At 46.2% G+C, this 15573-nt stretch overlaps 1 protein-coding gene across 2 annotated transcripts in view; it reads right to left on the bottom strand.

Moving 5' to 3' along the window:
• SMURF1 (SMAD specific E3 ubiquitin protein ligase 1) overlaps window positions 1-15573 on the bottom strand; it is an 89662-nt gene that overhangs the window by 12108 nt on the left and 61981 nt on the right. For both annotated transcript variants that reach the window (XM_061153676.1, XM_061153677.1), the window contains exons 2-11: window positions 13177-13215; window positions 11937-12045; window positions 10310-10443; window positions 10089-10154; window positions 8575-8650; window positions 6912-7153; window positions 6103-6187; window positions 4349-4495; window positions 3070-3268; window positions 1599-1702 (exon numbers count right to left, since the gene is read on the bottom strand). In XM_061153676.1, the coding sequence (XP_061009659.1) occupies window positions 1599-1702; window positions 3070-3268; window positions 4349-4495; window positions 6103-6187; window positions 6912-7153; window positions 8575-8650; window positions 10089-10154; window positions 10310-10443; window positions 11937-12045; window positions 13177-13215 (1201 nt within the window). The remainder of the gene's footprint in view (window positions 1-1598; window positions 1703-3069; window positions 3269-4348; window positions 4496-6102; window positions 6188-6911; window positions 7154-8574; window positions 8651-10088; window positions 10155-10309; window positions 10444-11936; window positions 12046-13176; window positions 13216-15573) is intronic.

Raw genomic sequence — 15573 nt, 5'->3', positions numbered from 1 at the left:
GGAAAAGGTACAGCATCTATGGATGATGGATGTTCCTGGATGGGGACAAATAGCGCAGAAGTGACTAAAACCAGACTGTCACGAGACAGTGACTCTGGGTGCAGGGAGACAGTAGAGCAAATTCAAAGTTCTGATTGAAAATGATTTTCTTTCTAGAAGTATATAAGAAACCAAGCTATCAAAGTGAAGATTATAAGACATTTTCAGACCTAAGATCTTGGAAAAATTAACCCCCCACACACCCTTTCTAAGAAAGCTACTTGAGGATATACTCCAGTAACGTAAGGGAGTAAGCCAAGGAGGAAGTAGCCATGGGACCCACACAACAATGGCTCCAACCCAAGAAAGCCGTGATGTCCCATGAAGACAACTGTGCAAAAGGTCTAAAGAAACCATTATCAGGGTGGACAGGGTCTCCACAAGAGAGAATGGGAGAGGGGGGAATTGGCAAAAGGTGATACTTAATGGAGCAACAAAGACAACACCTGGTTTGAAAAAGAAGAAGAAATTCTTAGAAAAATTAAAATCTGTTCAAAAGGATAAAATAAATGATAGAATACAGAATACCACTTAATCCCTCAGTGAACAATATTTATACTATAATAATAATATAAAACAATGTATTGACTTTCAACTGTTACAAATAATACATAAGCACAAGACACTGACTTAATTTTGGTTACAGAACAAAATGTAAATCTTTGACCTTGACACTTATAAAAGTCATACTACAGATGATAGAATGTAAGAGGTAAGAAGTGGAAGGAAGGGAAAGTCAGGAGCGTTAATATCCTTTTCTTATGAAAAAGAGAGGCCAAGAGACAGTCTCTCTAGTGGACAACAAAAAATAATGACAAAAACATATCATGTACAGTTACAAAGACAATGGCAGAAGAACTAAAAATACTGACATACAAAACCGGGAAGAATTAAATTTGATCCTCACCACAACCATGACCTAGTCTCTGTGCCTACAAACATACATCACAGGATCAGTAGGTAATAAATGAACTTGATCAAGTTAACGATCTAGATGATGCATTCTATTGAAAGGAATAGTTAAAAGAGCCAAAGAACTGTTATTTCAAAGGTGAACAGGGAAAATAGGAAACATAACATAATCACAAAAAAATATTACCTTTAAAATCATTTGCATGAATTATTTTGACCCAAATTTCACTTTACAAAACCATTTGACACAAAGGCAATGTACATGCCTTCCTCCCACCCCTGAAAGTCCTCTTATGACAAAAGCCAGGCTGCCCCCACATTAACTTCTGGTTCAGAAGTTCCTGAACTGCAAGTTCAGTGAGTGTACTGTCCCAGGCCAGATAGAGAAGGGAGTAATGTTAAAAGTTTAATTCAAACTTTGTAAGAAGTAAAGCGATGATTGGGTCAAGAGCTGGGTCTCAATGGGTCATGGCGAGATGCCAGTGAGCACACACTTTTAGGAATTCTAAGAACGCGCTCTGATGGCAAGACCCAAGTCCTGACCGCCCCAAGAGCAACACCAGGGAGGGGCAAAGGACCGCTCGGCAAACATCTGCTCACAGGCGTGCCGACATCCACGCAGAAGCGGGGACACACGAGCCTCTCACCTCGCCACCCCGCCATAGTCCAAGCCTTCTTCTCCTCGGAATTTCACCATGAGTCGCTTTTTCAAGTCTTTTGGTCGCATCTTCATTATCTGGCGATAAGACTCCTGCACATCAAAATTACAGTTTCAGAGAGAAGAACTTGTCTTATTTTTAAAGTTATAACATGATGAAAGATTATTTATAATGGAGCCCGACTATAAATAAGAGCCAAGTGTATTTTTAAGAATTCCGATCTGAGTCCTGTCTGGTTCCTGTTCAGGATGTTTATTTGGGCTCCGGCTCACTGCTCCTCCTTCACCTTTCTCCCACCATCGCTCCCTCAGAAACAACCAAGCTCATGGCAGCTGACACTGCACCCAAGGATACACACGTGTATCCTCAGCACAATCATGACAAGGGTTAAACGTCCCCTCTAGGGTTGATTTTCTCCACACAAATGAATTCCAATGTGTCCTATAAGTTTATATGCCTTAGCCAAATGAAGACCTCATCAGAGAGAAATAGGAAAAGAATTCTGAGCCTGGTTTTACATCTGAAGTCAAAAATCACATTTTCCCACTGAGTCAGAGCCAAGGAGGCTTTAAGTGGAACATGAAGCAGCTTATCAGACACAGAAAACACGTGGTCAGCCTAACGGCCTCAGTCAGCCTCTGGAGGGGAACCAGCGCTGTGTCTGTAGGTGTTTTCAGTGAAAAGGCACTTAAGAACCTTCTCTTGCTTTAAATTTAATGGGATTCAAACCGACCATCCCAAGAGGCGAGAGGATGCTGAGTGGAAAAGATCTGGCAGCAGCATATCCACAATCCAGCTTCCCTGTCCCGACAGCTGTTTAAGACGCTCAGCGGGCAAAACCCGGCCCTCGAGCTGCTCCACTCGTGCGGCCCCGGGCACTTTGGAGAAGGCGCTGAGCGGCCCCCAGCTGCTGTGGGCCGGGAGAGCCTGTGCCTCAGCCAGGCGTCCACAGAGGCCCACACACGGCTGAGACTCTACTGACGACGGTGGGCCCGAGAAAAGGGCCCTGCCTGCCAGAGGTGCCCTATTTAGGGAGCCCGATGCCGCAGGGCAGCTGGACAGAGGTCAGCACGCCACCCAGAGCCAGAAGGGAGAGGGAGGCCGCTGGCTTCTCCAGGAGGCAGTGCCTACGGGGAGGTGGCGGGCGAGGCCCCGTGCGGGGAAGCTCGATTCTGAGGATGCCGGGCCGACGGCAGGAAATCCCATCCATACAGTGCAGGTGCGGGATTTACAGTACCACTTAGTGCTGGTTCTGTACAGATCGCTAGATCTTCACTCAGAAGTCACTGATTTTTAAACCTTGACCACAGGAGGAAATACTGTTCCCTCTCCTGCCTGGGGCTTCAGCCCTGATAAAGCCCTGCATTTTATCCCCGACACACCAGACAGGAAGCAGAACTCACTGTCTGCTGACGGGGGAGAGAGTCGGCCCGACGGCCAGCTGCCCCGAACCCCGTACCTCAAATATCTCCTCTCTGGACACCTCGATGCGGCAGTGGCCAGCCTGGGGCTGCTGCAGGGAGAGCTCGTGTCTGAGGACCTTCAGTTTCTGGACCAGATCTCTCTCGTACCTCTGGGCGGGCAGCTCCTCGTCCTCCACGGAGCCCTCGCTGGGGGGCGGTGGTGGCTGGCTGGGCTCCTTCAGTTGGCACTGGTGACTTGAGAACAGAAGCGCTGCGGTCACCCCAAGGGCAGCGGCCAGCAGTGCCCCCCCCCACACGCACACCAAGGGACTGAGAAGAGAGGTCAGGACCCCCACTTCCGGTCAAGAGTGCTTCCCCGGTGACACAACTCTGTACACACATCCGTGAAAACTGGGGGTGGCCACCCTCAGACCATCCTTTTCATAAGATGTTACCAGAAACCCCAAATGAACTTTCTGGCCAACCCAACAGATGTCCGGGATATAACAAAGGAGACTCCCATCTCCATATCTCATACATTATCGTTGCCATAAATAACAACAGAAACTTCTAGCATTCATCGGCATCTAGTGCATATACGAAGCTGACCGATGCGCTCTCAGTGGGGCCTCGGGGCTGAGAATTAAACGGAGGTGACCGGAGCCCTGAAAGCAGATGACACGGGAGGAGGTGACACGCACAAGAGCAAACAAGGGGCATGTGACGGGGACCGCGCCTCCTCTCATCCAGGAGATCTCCCGTCTACTCACTGGAAGCGGGAGTCCAGGGACAGAGGAGGACCAGGGCCAGCTATCTGTTCTGCTCTAGTTTTGCTGACTTATGTCAGCGGTCAGTGACAAGCACCCCCGGGCTCTCATGTTTGAGGACATGGGGAACCTGGGATGTGGAGTGTGGGATCCAAGGTCATCCCCAGACCCAAGTCCCTCGGGAATGACGGTCTGGGAAGCCAAACGGAGCTCTGGACCAGCCCTTTCCCGCAGTGGTGAGCCAGGCCCCAAGGAAAACCTTGCTCCGCTGCTTCCCAATCTGAGGCCACCCATCTTATCAGAGATGCGTGTGGAAGCTCCGAGAATGAAGCTGCGCCAGCTCGGGGGGTTGATTAGGCTGCAACTCAGTTACAGGCTGGCTGTGACGCAGGCCTGCAGGACTGCACCCAGCTGGTTTGAGAGTTTAAAACACACGACTGTCCACACGACTATTTTGCTCATGCTTATTCTCTGCTAACCCCAATGCAGTCAACAGATGGAGGGAAACATCAGTATTAAACAGGGCACTGTAACGGTAAAGAGGTCAGCGAAGGGCTGTAAGTCTTACGTCATGATGTGGTGTAACCGTGGGTCTGTAAACTGGGTTGTTCGGTTATTATGATCCACAAAATAGATTCTCCCGGAAACTGTGCTGCGGACTTCCCAGCCAGGCGGCAGTGGTCCAAGCTCATCACAGTTCACGCTGTTAAGGTCTCTACCAGGAAGGAACACAGAGAGCGGTGTGTCCATCTGCGCGTGGAGGCCTGAGACCGAAACTTCAGGGAGAGAAGCAGGGGCGCCCCTTATCCAGGGGCTACGAGGGCCAGTCAAGGCGCTACTTACACCAAACACCCACTGAGGCCCGGCCTCTGTGCTGCAAGTGGCAGCAAAATCCCATGGATAAAATCGCACTCAGAGCCCGTGGTCATGACACGGAGCGTGGTCTGCCCGGGAATACCATTCCTTCCACCAAAGAGAACCGAAACATTGCATCCATAACATGCAGTGGGGAACCTCGATCGAACTTTTGGCCAGCCCAACAGTACGGGGGATCTGAATGCTGCTGGAAGGCCTCTCTGGGTTCACAAGTTAATGAGATGCTCAAGGTCAGAAGGGTCTCTCTGTGGGAAAGCTCCCAGAAAACACACTTTCTCCAGCAGACAGGAGTATAGGAACATGCATTGGAAATCTTCCCGTTCTAGAGAGCTGCACCAGGATGAGGCCGTCTCATTTTTTGAGCCACTTAATCAGCAAGTAGCTCTAAGTCTAACCTCTTGATTAATTATTTCAACCCAATCCACAGTCACCTGGGAGCAAGCATTACTGACCAAGATGCTTTTCTAATGAGCACAAAAGCCTGACCTTCCTTCCTGAGAGTACCAAGGAGATAGCTCATTCATTTGCAGGTAATACTTCCATTCTAATTATAGACACTGAATTGTAAGTTCAACATAGATTTGGAAAATCAAAAGCAAGAAGCTTGTTCTCAGATGAAACAAATTATGAATAAAAAGGAAATGAGCATTACTAAAAATGTTATTAGGTAGTAATGCTATTCTCAAACAAACAAAAAAAAATTTCTAAGAAAAAAAAGAAAGCAAAGCAAAGAGAAAAAAGAAACTTAACTCCATTACAGGAAGGGGAGGGGCAGGGATCTCTCTGACCTGGGCTCAGATGTATGGCCTTGCAGAAGGAATTCGTATAGAAAAGCTTCATCTCCCCCAGGAATGGTCCCCAAGGGACTGAGGCAATAGGGATGGTAAAGTAGAAGAGAAAAAGGGTGATAGAGTCTTTATATTTCCTGTTTAACTTTTTATTATGGAGAATTTTAAGCATATAAAAAAAAAAAAGAGAGACCATAGTGAATAACCAGCTTCAACAATTACCAGTTCATCACCAACCTGCTTCCAGGGCTCCCCATTCACTCCCCCCACACCAATTATTTAAAGCATCAGGTCAGATATCAGATCATTTTACTCAGCAATATTTTTAGTTTAAAATGAGAGCAACCACATCTTGAAGGTTTTTCGAGCAAGTGCATTTGATTCCATCTAAGGGTCTTTTCCAGTTATGGAACCTGATTTCAAGACCCAGCATCACTCTCTAAACTTTAGTCTAAAGGGCCCAGTTGTGTTCCAGTAGCTGCTGACCGGCTGGGGGTGGGGGGAGCAGAGCCGGAACTGTCCCCTGCGAGTCTGGGTCAGGACCTCCAACAGCCCCCGCCAAGCCTGCATCTCCACGCCCTAAGGGCCGGGTCACCACGGTCGGGGGTGCAGGCCGTGCGGCGCGCGGCCCTGCCGGCGAGCCGCCCGGGAAGCCTACCTGGGTATCCTGGGGTCGTGCCACGTGCTGACGCCCGTCTGCGTGTGCAAGAAGTACACCTGGCCCTGCACCGTGGTCCTCTGCTCTGCACGACACGGTGGGCACACAGTCAGTGACGCTCACTCCACGGGGTCAACCCTGTCAGCTCGGAGGCCCTGCTTCCTTCCCACAGTCTTTCAAAGGACCGAGAGAAGGCTGTGAACGGCAGGGGTGGCCTTGGGCCTGGCTTGCTGGGGTCAGCGTGTGGACAGATCTTATTTCTCCTGTTCCCACCCGGACCTGCCACCTCGGGACTCAGCCTGCCTCCACCCCTGTCCCCTGCATCAGCTCATACTTCCGGTCTGATCTGCCCCCATCTATGTGGATCCTCCAACATGGATCTACATGGATCCTCCTTCATTTAGGGGCTTCCTCTGTGGTTGTCAAAAGATTCTGTTTTATCTTTCGTGACAGTGATACGTCTTATCACTCGAACCCAAGGCTGTCCTTCCCATGTTCAGATCCCAGGGCGCTACAAAGAGCCTCATCCAGACCCCCGCCCCACTCCTCCTGGCTCTCTTTGACATTCGTTTGCCTAAATTCTTCACTCAATTGCTATCCTAGAAGCTTGGAGCAAGGGCGGATACATTAAGGAGGAGCAGGATTTATCAACCGTCTCAGGTTACTTTTCTTTACACTGACACAACCGCCATGGGGCAGAGCTCTGCAAACATCAGCGGTTCTGGCAGGTACGCGTTACCAGAAAAGGTCTGAAGGCGGAAAGGGACACGTGGCTGACCACACTTGGAAGGGCGGGCGCGCGCCCTCACCGTAGCCTTCGGGCAGCTCCGGGGACTGGTGGCCGTGAGGTCGGTTCTGTGGCGTCTGCAGCGACCCTCGCACCTCAGGGTTTCGCAGTCGCTGGGCCTGAAGTCTTTGGTCTTGACTTGGGGATTCCACAAACCTGCAGTTGCCCCCGCCGGCAGCAGCCCCGGGGCCATCCGTGTACGGGGCTGGCTCCTCCATGAAGCAGCTGAGAGGCCTTCCAGGCCCGGAGTCTTCATACACGGTTCTGGAAGCGGGAGAACACAGCCCACGTGACAACACCCGCCAAAGACAGGGACGCCCCCCAGTTCACACCAGGCTCTCACACCCATTTAGTCTGCTTCTCTCAGACAATACAGAAGGTCCCCAGGGCTTAGTTTCATAAAATTCGTCCAGTCCTATTTCACCGGAAAGCCAAACTTGTTCACGAAGAATCAATGGCCTAAGGGCGCCATGTGTTAAGTGCCACTGAGGCCACGGTAGGATTTCAAACTTGGGGATAGCTGAATGGTTGGAAAACACTAACCCTGACCTATAAGAAGTTCAGAAAAGGAGATTTCAATTTTCTTGACTTGGAATCAAACATTCCATTTGCCTTGTCATTTTATAATAGAACACCTTGTTACATCAAATATTGCAATGACTTTAAAGTGACTTTTAACATAAATCCTCATCCCCCGAACAACGTTGAAGACAATTTACCTTAATAGGCTATTTTCTCTTTTAAGCAAGTACTTTTGAAAATCATTTTACGTTGAAAAATTTCAGAGACACGCAAAGTAAGGGACTCGTTCAGTGAACGTCCTGGACTCTTCACCCACCTCCGATACCATCCCGTGTCCAGCTCTTCCCCCCTCCGCTGGCTTATTCGGAAAACATTCCCCACATTTTACCATCTCATCCTTAGATATTTTGGCACATATCTCTGAAAGATAAGCCTTTTACCATTAGCATGATCCCCAAAATGGGTCATAATAATGCCAGTCAGTATTCAAATTTCTCCAGTCCACTATCTCATCAATCGGGATCCAAATAGATCCGCACACTGCATCTAGTAGGTGGGTCTCTTAAATCCTGTTTATTAAATTTACAGGTTCTCTTCCTTCCTTTTTATTCCGTTCTTCTCCTTGCAGTGTACTTGCTGAGGATACTGGCTGTGTCTGCTACACTCTACAGGGAGCCCCACTTCTGGATGGGTTTGTTATAGGGGGCTGGGCAGCCCACTGCCATCCCTGGGACCTCCAAGATCTGTGTTCATGTCAAGTTCTCGGTCTTTCCTGATGGTGTCAACAACTATTGATGGCATTAAGAGTTAATTCATTGGGGATCGAAAAATCACGACAGTGACCAACGAGAGCTCTTGACGGTTTTGCGGGTTTGGTTTTTTATAACATTTCTTTCTGTATCATCATGAACTCCACGGACTGGTTTGGCTGTTGCAGTTATCATCCTTGACCAATGCTCTCTGGTCAGAGGGAACCTCTGTAAACTGGACCCTGAGTCTTTGGGGCACGACCCCTCTAGTCTCGACAGCTTCCTTTACAGACAAGGACACTGGATCACAGTTTTGCCCCAAAGTCCCCCCTGGCACCTCAGGTATTCAACGCGGTGAAAAGGTGTACGGGACGCTCTCCCGCAGCGCGAGCGCCGGCGTCCCTGGGTACGCACCCTTCACTCTCTAGCAGACCTCTGCAGTCCACCACAGACCCGCCGGTGCCGATCCTGTCTCGTGTCTGTAAGCTGACTAAAAAAAAAGGACGTCTTGCATTAAAATCCAGAGATATTTTATACAACTGCAATATAGTGAGCCACTACAAATGTATAATTTATATACGATATTATTTTAGAAAGTGAGACGTCCGTCTCCGCACTCACACACACACGCCTGTGCGTTCGAGTGTGAGACATTTCACTCAGTGGCTCCACGCCACCGCACACCACTCGAGCCCTTCCTTGTGAACGCGGAACAGGAGGTGCTGTGTTTTCCACGCTCTCCATAAAGTAACACAATAGTCACTTCTTCCAAGTTATTCTTATTTTTTAAAAAGATTCTGACTTATACTGGATAAGGACACAGACAGCACTGTCTATTTGCATAGTCTAGACACATCTATGTCTCTACTGTCCGTCCCTAATACAACCAACAAAGACACTGATGAAGTTGCTTCCGGGTACTGGTTTTTCCCATGTCTCTCCACAAAGAAAAGAAGATATCACAAACAGGCAGTGAGTGAGAACTCTGTCATCAGGAGAGCCTGGGATGGATACTCACTGTTCACTTATCCTGGGTCAGATCTACATAGCCGACTCACTGGAAAAGACCCTGATGCTGGGAAAGATTGAGGACAAGAGAAGGGGGCAACAGAGGATAAGATGGTTGGATGGCATCACTGACTCAATGGACATGAGTTTGAGCAAACTCTGGAAGATAGTGAAGGACAAGGGAGCCTGGCGTGCTGTAGTCCTTGAGGTCGCAAAGAGTCAGATACGACTCAGCAACCGAACAACAACAAGTTCTACATAAGACAAGACCTAAAAGATTTGCGGTCATAAGTCATTCTGGTGTGCTACTGAAATACCATGGAGTTTTTTTCTGGATTCCCTGCAATGCAGAGTCAATATCTGAGTTACTCTGAAATGCTAATAAGAATGGGATGGATAACAGGATGAACTGCTTAACCGACAAATTAACTCCCAGCAGAATACGTCTAGTCAGCATTTTGTGACATTGGCGTGTTTCCTTTCTTCATTCTGAGTAAGTCAGTCCTCTGTAAGGTCACATGACACAGAGGTCTCCAGAAATCCCGCTGCCTTCCACGTATACAATGGTCTTCCTGTGGTACTATGTTCAGCTCGTGCATATGTGGCCACCATGTTTACCATCTGCGCTTGGATAACAGGACAAAAGTGAGGACTAAAATTACATCAAAAATTACAACCGTACATCTTTTTGTACCTGAGTCACTTTAACTCCACCTTGAACGACAGAATGAAGAGAATTGGATAAAATAACAAAAACCACACAGATGAAACTTTTTAGTGCTGGAGGGATGGCCCCCAAATGTGGCTTGTCCTTCGTGTACGTCAGCCTGGGTCAGTGGCTTTGTGTATTTTCTCAGTGATGAAGAGCTGGATGTTAAGTTCTGTAAAAGTTATCTCTTTAGAGATGAGAAAGTTCTTACCCACTATTTGGCCACGAACTGCGTCAGTATCTGAGGGGTTTAGTTTGCACAGATCCAAACGCTGGTCTGCAAACAAACAATTCAAAACTTAACCTGGGGAATGTTAACTAGGGAGGAGGACAGGAATTCTGTATTCAGTATTCAAAAATAATAATAAACAAAATGATGGCTCGTAAGCCCTCCTCAGTGCATTAAGAGGCAGAAAAGCGTTGGGTTCTTACAGCCAGTATCTTTTAATCTGCTGATGGCGTTGGAGAGCAGCCGCACACACCCCAGGAAGCCAGCTCCCTGCTTCTTGTGAATCTTCTTGTGGTTCCACACGCTGATGGTTATAGAATCCGTTTTTCCAACATATCTGAAACCAAAGTGCAAATTCATCTTTAATTGCATTTCTATATTACAACAGCCCACTGGGATTCTATATGACTGTTAGTCCAGAAGAATTCTCTGAAAATAACGTTGGCTCTATAGCCACAAGTACAAGCACTCGATGAATATCTGTCCACCAACCTCAACCTCCCTTTGGGAGGCAAAAGGGCTACAGCTGATTATGTGAGAAGCACATGGAGATAACTACATGCTGATGATAATCTTATAACAGGGATTTCCTAGATCTTAATAGTTCCAAAGATAACGGCAGGATTCATAAGCTCCCACCAATTAGGCGTCATAGAGAATAACCAGTCTGCAACAAGGGACTCCTCACAAACCCTCCATCCGCCCAAAGCACACGCAGAGCTGAGCTCTGACAGGAAACCCCCTTCCTCTCAGGGCAGATGGGCCACAAGGGAGCTTCCAGGACTTGGACTGACAACTGCTTTCCAGACCACCTCCGGTGCCACAGTGTAACTGAAATAGGGCCTCAGGATCCAGGTACTAAAAACCTCCTCACACCCAGTACAATCCATGGTAGTAAAACAAACCAGTAATCATTCAGCATTACCTGACAAAAATTTCTTAGCAAGGACATGAAAACGGGGGTGAATATAAAATAGTGATTTTTCAAAGTGCAATCCACGTAATGAATGGATATAAGAAGTTGTTGGATGGCGTGCGGGCTTATATACATTCGCTCATACCAAACTTTATTTGCTCTTGCAGAAAATGTGTGTGTGTTAGTCGCTCAGTAGTGTCCAACTTTTTGCAACCCATGGACTATAGTCGGCCAGGCTCCTCTGCCCGTGGAATTCTTCAAGCAAGAATACTAGAGTGGGTAGCCATTCCCTTCTCCAGAGAATGTTCCTGACCCAAGGATCAAACCTGGGTCTCCTGCATTGCAGACAGATTCTTTACCATCTAAGCAAAATATTTAAAAATCAACATATATATGTGTGTGTGTATAAAATATTTGTATAATAAATATGTGGAGAAGGAAATGGAGACCCATGCCAGGATTGTTGCCTGGGAAATCCCATGGACAGAGGAGCCTGGCAGACTACAGTCCATGGGGTCGCAAAAGAGTCAGACATGACTTGGCGACTAAACAACAAAAACAACATAATAAATATGTATAATAATGCATTTCAGATAGTCCATTTTACAACTATGCTCATGGGTTTACTGAAAAAAGAGTAGCATACAGAGGACCTGAACTATGGCCCCTTTTTCCTGTTAGAGAGGGCCAGGAGATTGAATGTTTGAAGATCATGGTTACAGAGGCAAACCATAAAAATTGTATGAAAACGTCAAATGCAAGAACTTCCAAGTATATGCATTCTAAAAGTAGGCAATATGTCTTTGGCCATCCACGGAATTGGTAACCCTTTTAAAAAAAAAAAATGCTTCTCTTACAAGGTAGACACCTACTCTCCTGTCATTCCCAAGTGCCCTGTAGGGTATTCAACTCACAGGTCGTAGTGCTGGTTCCACTTCGGGTCCAGCGTGTTCTTCACAGTGTCCGTTGAGTGGCACTGCCCAGATCCGTCTACAACAATCTTGGCAAAAGGGTCAGGGAGTCCTGGAGGAGAGGGGACAGCCACACTGGATGAGACGACAGATGTGTCATTGCGACAGAGCCTGGTCCCACAGGTAAAGGGCGCCTCAAGATCACCTAACTATCCCGGTATATTTCATTCTCAAATTTAAGGTTAGTCTCGATCAGCAAAATAAGTTATTTCCATTAAGCTTTCTAAGAAAAGCAACCCAGAATGACATCCTCCTCAGATTTTTTAGACACTAGAAATGAAACTCTAAAAACAGGCTTCAATTCAGATTTCCAAAAAAAAAAAAAATTCAGATTTCCACTTCTGAAGATCACTTCTAGTTGAATGGAGGAAAAAGTGTCTACAAATAAATGTATTTGTACTTTCTAAAAAATAATACCTAGACATTGCGTTTGCTGGTCTTTATCTATTTTATCTCTGGAAGCAGTATTCACCAAATTTTCATTAAGTAGGTTCTTAAATGCTTGAGTGTGAATCAGACAGGTTTATAAGTTCAGCGAGGTGGCTGGGTCTGAGAGACAGACCTGGATGGGATCCATCCCTCTGAACCTTCTTAGCTCCTTTAATAAAGCCCGTGAACCTCAGTTTCTTCACCTGAGAGTGTGAATAATGCCGCTGAGGAACCAAGCAGCATTCTGGTGAGGATCAGAAACAGTGTGAAAATGTTCCTCCTTCGGGCACCTACTTTATAGTATGTGAGCTTCTTAAGAAGCGATCCCTTTCATAAGAAAATGACTCTCCATTTATTATTTTTACAATTCCTTTCATTACAAGACTTTTCAAGTGTGATTTAATTTATCAAATTTGACTATCAGTTTTACTGAAACTCAGACACTTTACAGAAAAATGTCTCATCTGTATTTGAGCAGAGAACACTTCAGCAGAAAGCAATACACTAATGGATGGAAAGGCAGAGAAAACAGGGTGTGGCCAGAATAGGGAATGAGAGAGAGTTTTTCTTCCTTGAGTTAAAAATTCTGTGCCTTGGAGCTAAGGAGCTGTCGTCAACTGGGAAATGAAGTTTGTCAAACTGTGGGTTTCTATTCTTTTCTTTTAGGAGAATACACCCAGTGTTTTTTGAAAAAGTTTTCAGAAATATGTGAAGAATATTAATAGGTAAGAGAGCAAAAATGGGTTTTACTTACTGAAGAAGTCTTTCTTTGCAAGGTTCTTGGCACATAATACTAAAAACAAACAAAAAGGCAAGGGTTAGCACTTATGGACAACATTTTCACCATACTTAGTTGCTATGGACAAAACTGTATCCCACCCAAAATGCATATGTTAAAGGTCCAGGCCCTGATGTGATGGTATCTACAGGTGGGGTCCTCAGGAAGTGCTCGGGGTTAGCTGAGGTCATGGGGGTGGGGCTGCCATGATGGGGGTCCGAGCCCCTATAAAGAAGGGCCCCCCCCCCAAAAAAAAGAAGGACCCACAGCACATGCCTTCACTCGGCTCTCCACGTGAGGATGCACGAGGTGGCCGTCTACAAGCCAGCAAGAAGGCCTTCGCCCAGAACCAAATCTTCCCCCTCCTTCATCTTAAGGCTATGGGAAATAAATGTTTGCTGTGTAAGCCGCCAGCCAATGGTATTTTGCTATAGAGGCCCAAACTGGCTGAGGCGCTAGCCTATATTTGCAGTGGGGGAAAAAAAAAAACCTCAAAATTATCTTTGCCATTGATTGTATTTCAAATTAAGTGTTACATTAAACAAAAAACTGACAAGTAACTAAAAAGTGTTTTCTCCTCCAGTTAGAAATAAACTGTAACAAATGCAAAATGGTTTAAACTTAAAAAATCTTTCTTAAACACATATGGGTGGATTTATCAATGTGTTCTTAAAACTCCCAGGATCACATTAACACCAGTTGAAATGAAGACCTACAGTCTGTACCTTCAGAGCACCTGCTCATAAGAGGAGCCATGCATCTTTGATATTCGGCTAAATAACACAATTTTATAAACGCAAGCTCTGGTACGTTGGCGAACAAAATGGGAGAGTGACAGAAAATATGGGGCCATCATCAAATGTCGTGAAAAACAGATGATAAAATGCATGCTAGGAATTTAGTACAATGTTGGCATATAGAAAGAATGCAATGAATGCCATCGTTACAATTTTATTAATGAGGTGGGTAAGAAATTTTGTCACTAGATCCATTACATGATTAAAGCTATTATATGAAGGGAAAATACACAATATATTATACCACCTTACCTGCCTCCTGAAAAACCTGTATGCAGATCAAGAAGCAACAGTTGGAACCCAACAGGGAACAACAGACTGGTTCCAAATTGGGAAAGAGAACATCAAGGCTGGATACTGTCACCCTGCTTATTTAACTTATATGCAGAGTACATCATGCGAAATGCCGGGCTGGATGAAGCACAAGCCAGAATCAAGATTGCCAGGGGAAATACCAATAACCTCAGATATGCAGATGACACCACCCTTATGGCAGAGAGTGAAGAAGGACTAAAGAGCCTCTTGATGAAGGTCAAAGAGCAAAGTGAAAAAGTTGGCTTAAAACTCAACATTCAGAAAACAAAGATCATGGCATCCGGGCCCATCACTTCATGGCAAATAGATGGGGAAACAACAGAAACAGTGACAGACTTTATTTTCTTGGGCTCCAAAATCACTGCAGATGGTGACTACAGCCACAAAATTAAAAGAAGCTTACTCCTTGGAAGAAAAGCTATGACAAACCCAGAGAGCATATTAAAAAGCAGAGACATTACTTTGCCGACAAAGGTCCGTCTAGTCAAAGTTATGGTTTTTCCAGTAGTCATGTATGAATGTGAGAGTTGTACCATAAAGAAGGCTGAACGCTGAAGAATTGATGCTTTTGAGCTGTGGTGCTGGAAAAAGACTCTTGAGAGTCCCTCAGGCAGCAAGGAGATCAAACCAGTCCATCCTAAAGGAAATCAGTCCTGAATATTCATTGGAGGGACTGATGCTGAAGCTGAAACTCCAATACTTTGGCCACCTGATGCGTAGAGCCAACTCATTAGAAAAGACCCAGATGTTGGGGAAAATTGAAGGCAGGAGGAGACCGGGACGACAGACGGTGAGATGGTTGAATGGCATCACTGACTCAATGGACATGAGTTTGAGCGAGCTCCAGCAGCTGGTAATGGACAGGGAGGCCTGGCGTGCTGCGGTTCATGGGGTCACAGAGTCGGACACGGCTGAGCGAAGGGACAAGAACAACAGTCACATGTAGAGCTGGTGAGAAATATTGCCACCAGACTCGCTACATGACTAAACTATGACATGAAGGGAAAATACACCAATGTATTATGCATACATAGCTTCCCAATTTTTAAGAATACAGTGTTTTACTGTGACCTTATTTGACAAAAATATACAGAGGAGGCTGTCGGGATACAGTCCACAGGGTCGCAAAGAATCGGACACGACTGAAGTGACTGAGCACACAGGATCACTACTAAGGCAATGGACAGGTCGCAGATTTAGCAACTGTTTCAACTACAGGAAATTCATTATATACCGTTCTGCAAACTTTTAGTACATTTTA

The sequence above is a fragment of the Dama dama genome, chromosome 10 (genome assembly GCF_033118175.1).
Source record: "Dama dama isolate Ldn47 chromosome 10, ASM3311817v1, whole genome shotgun sequence".
Lineage (NCBI taxonomy): Eukaryota > Metazoa > Chordata > Mammalia > Artiodactyla > Cervidae > Dama > Dama dama.
Note: the sequence above shows the minus strand (reverse complement) of the source record. Positions and strands in the feature narration are given on the sequence as shown.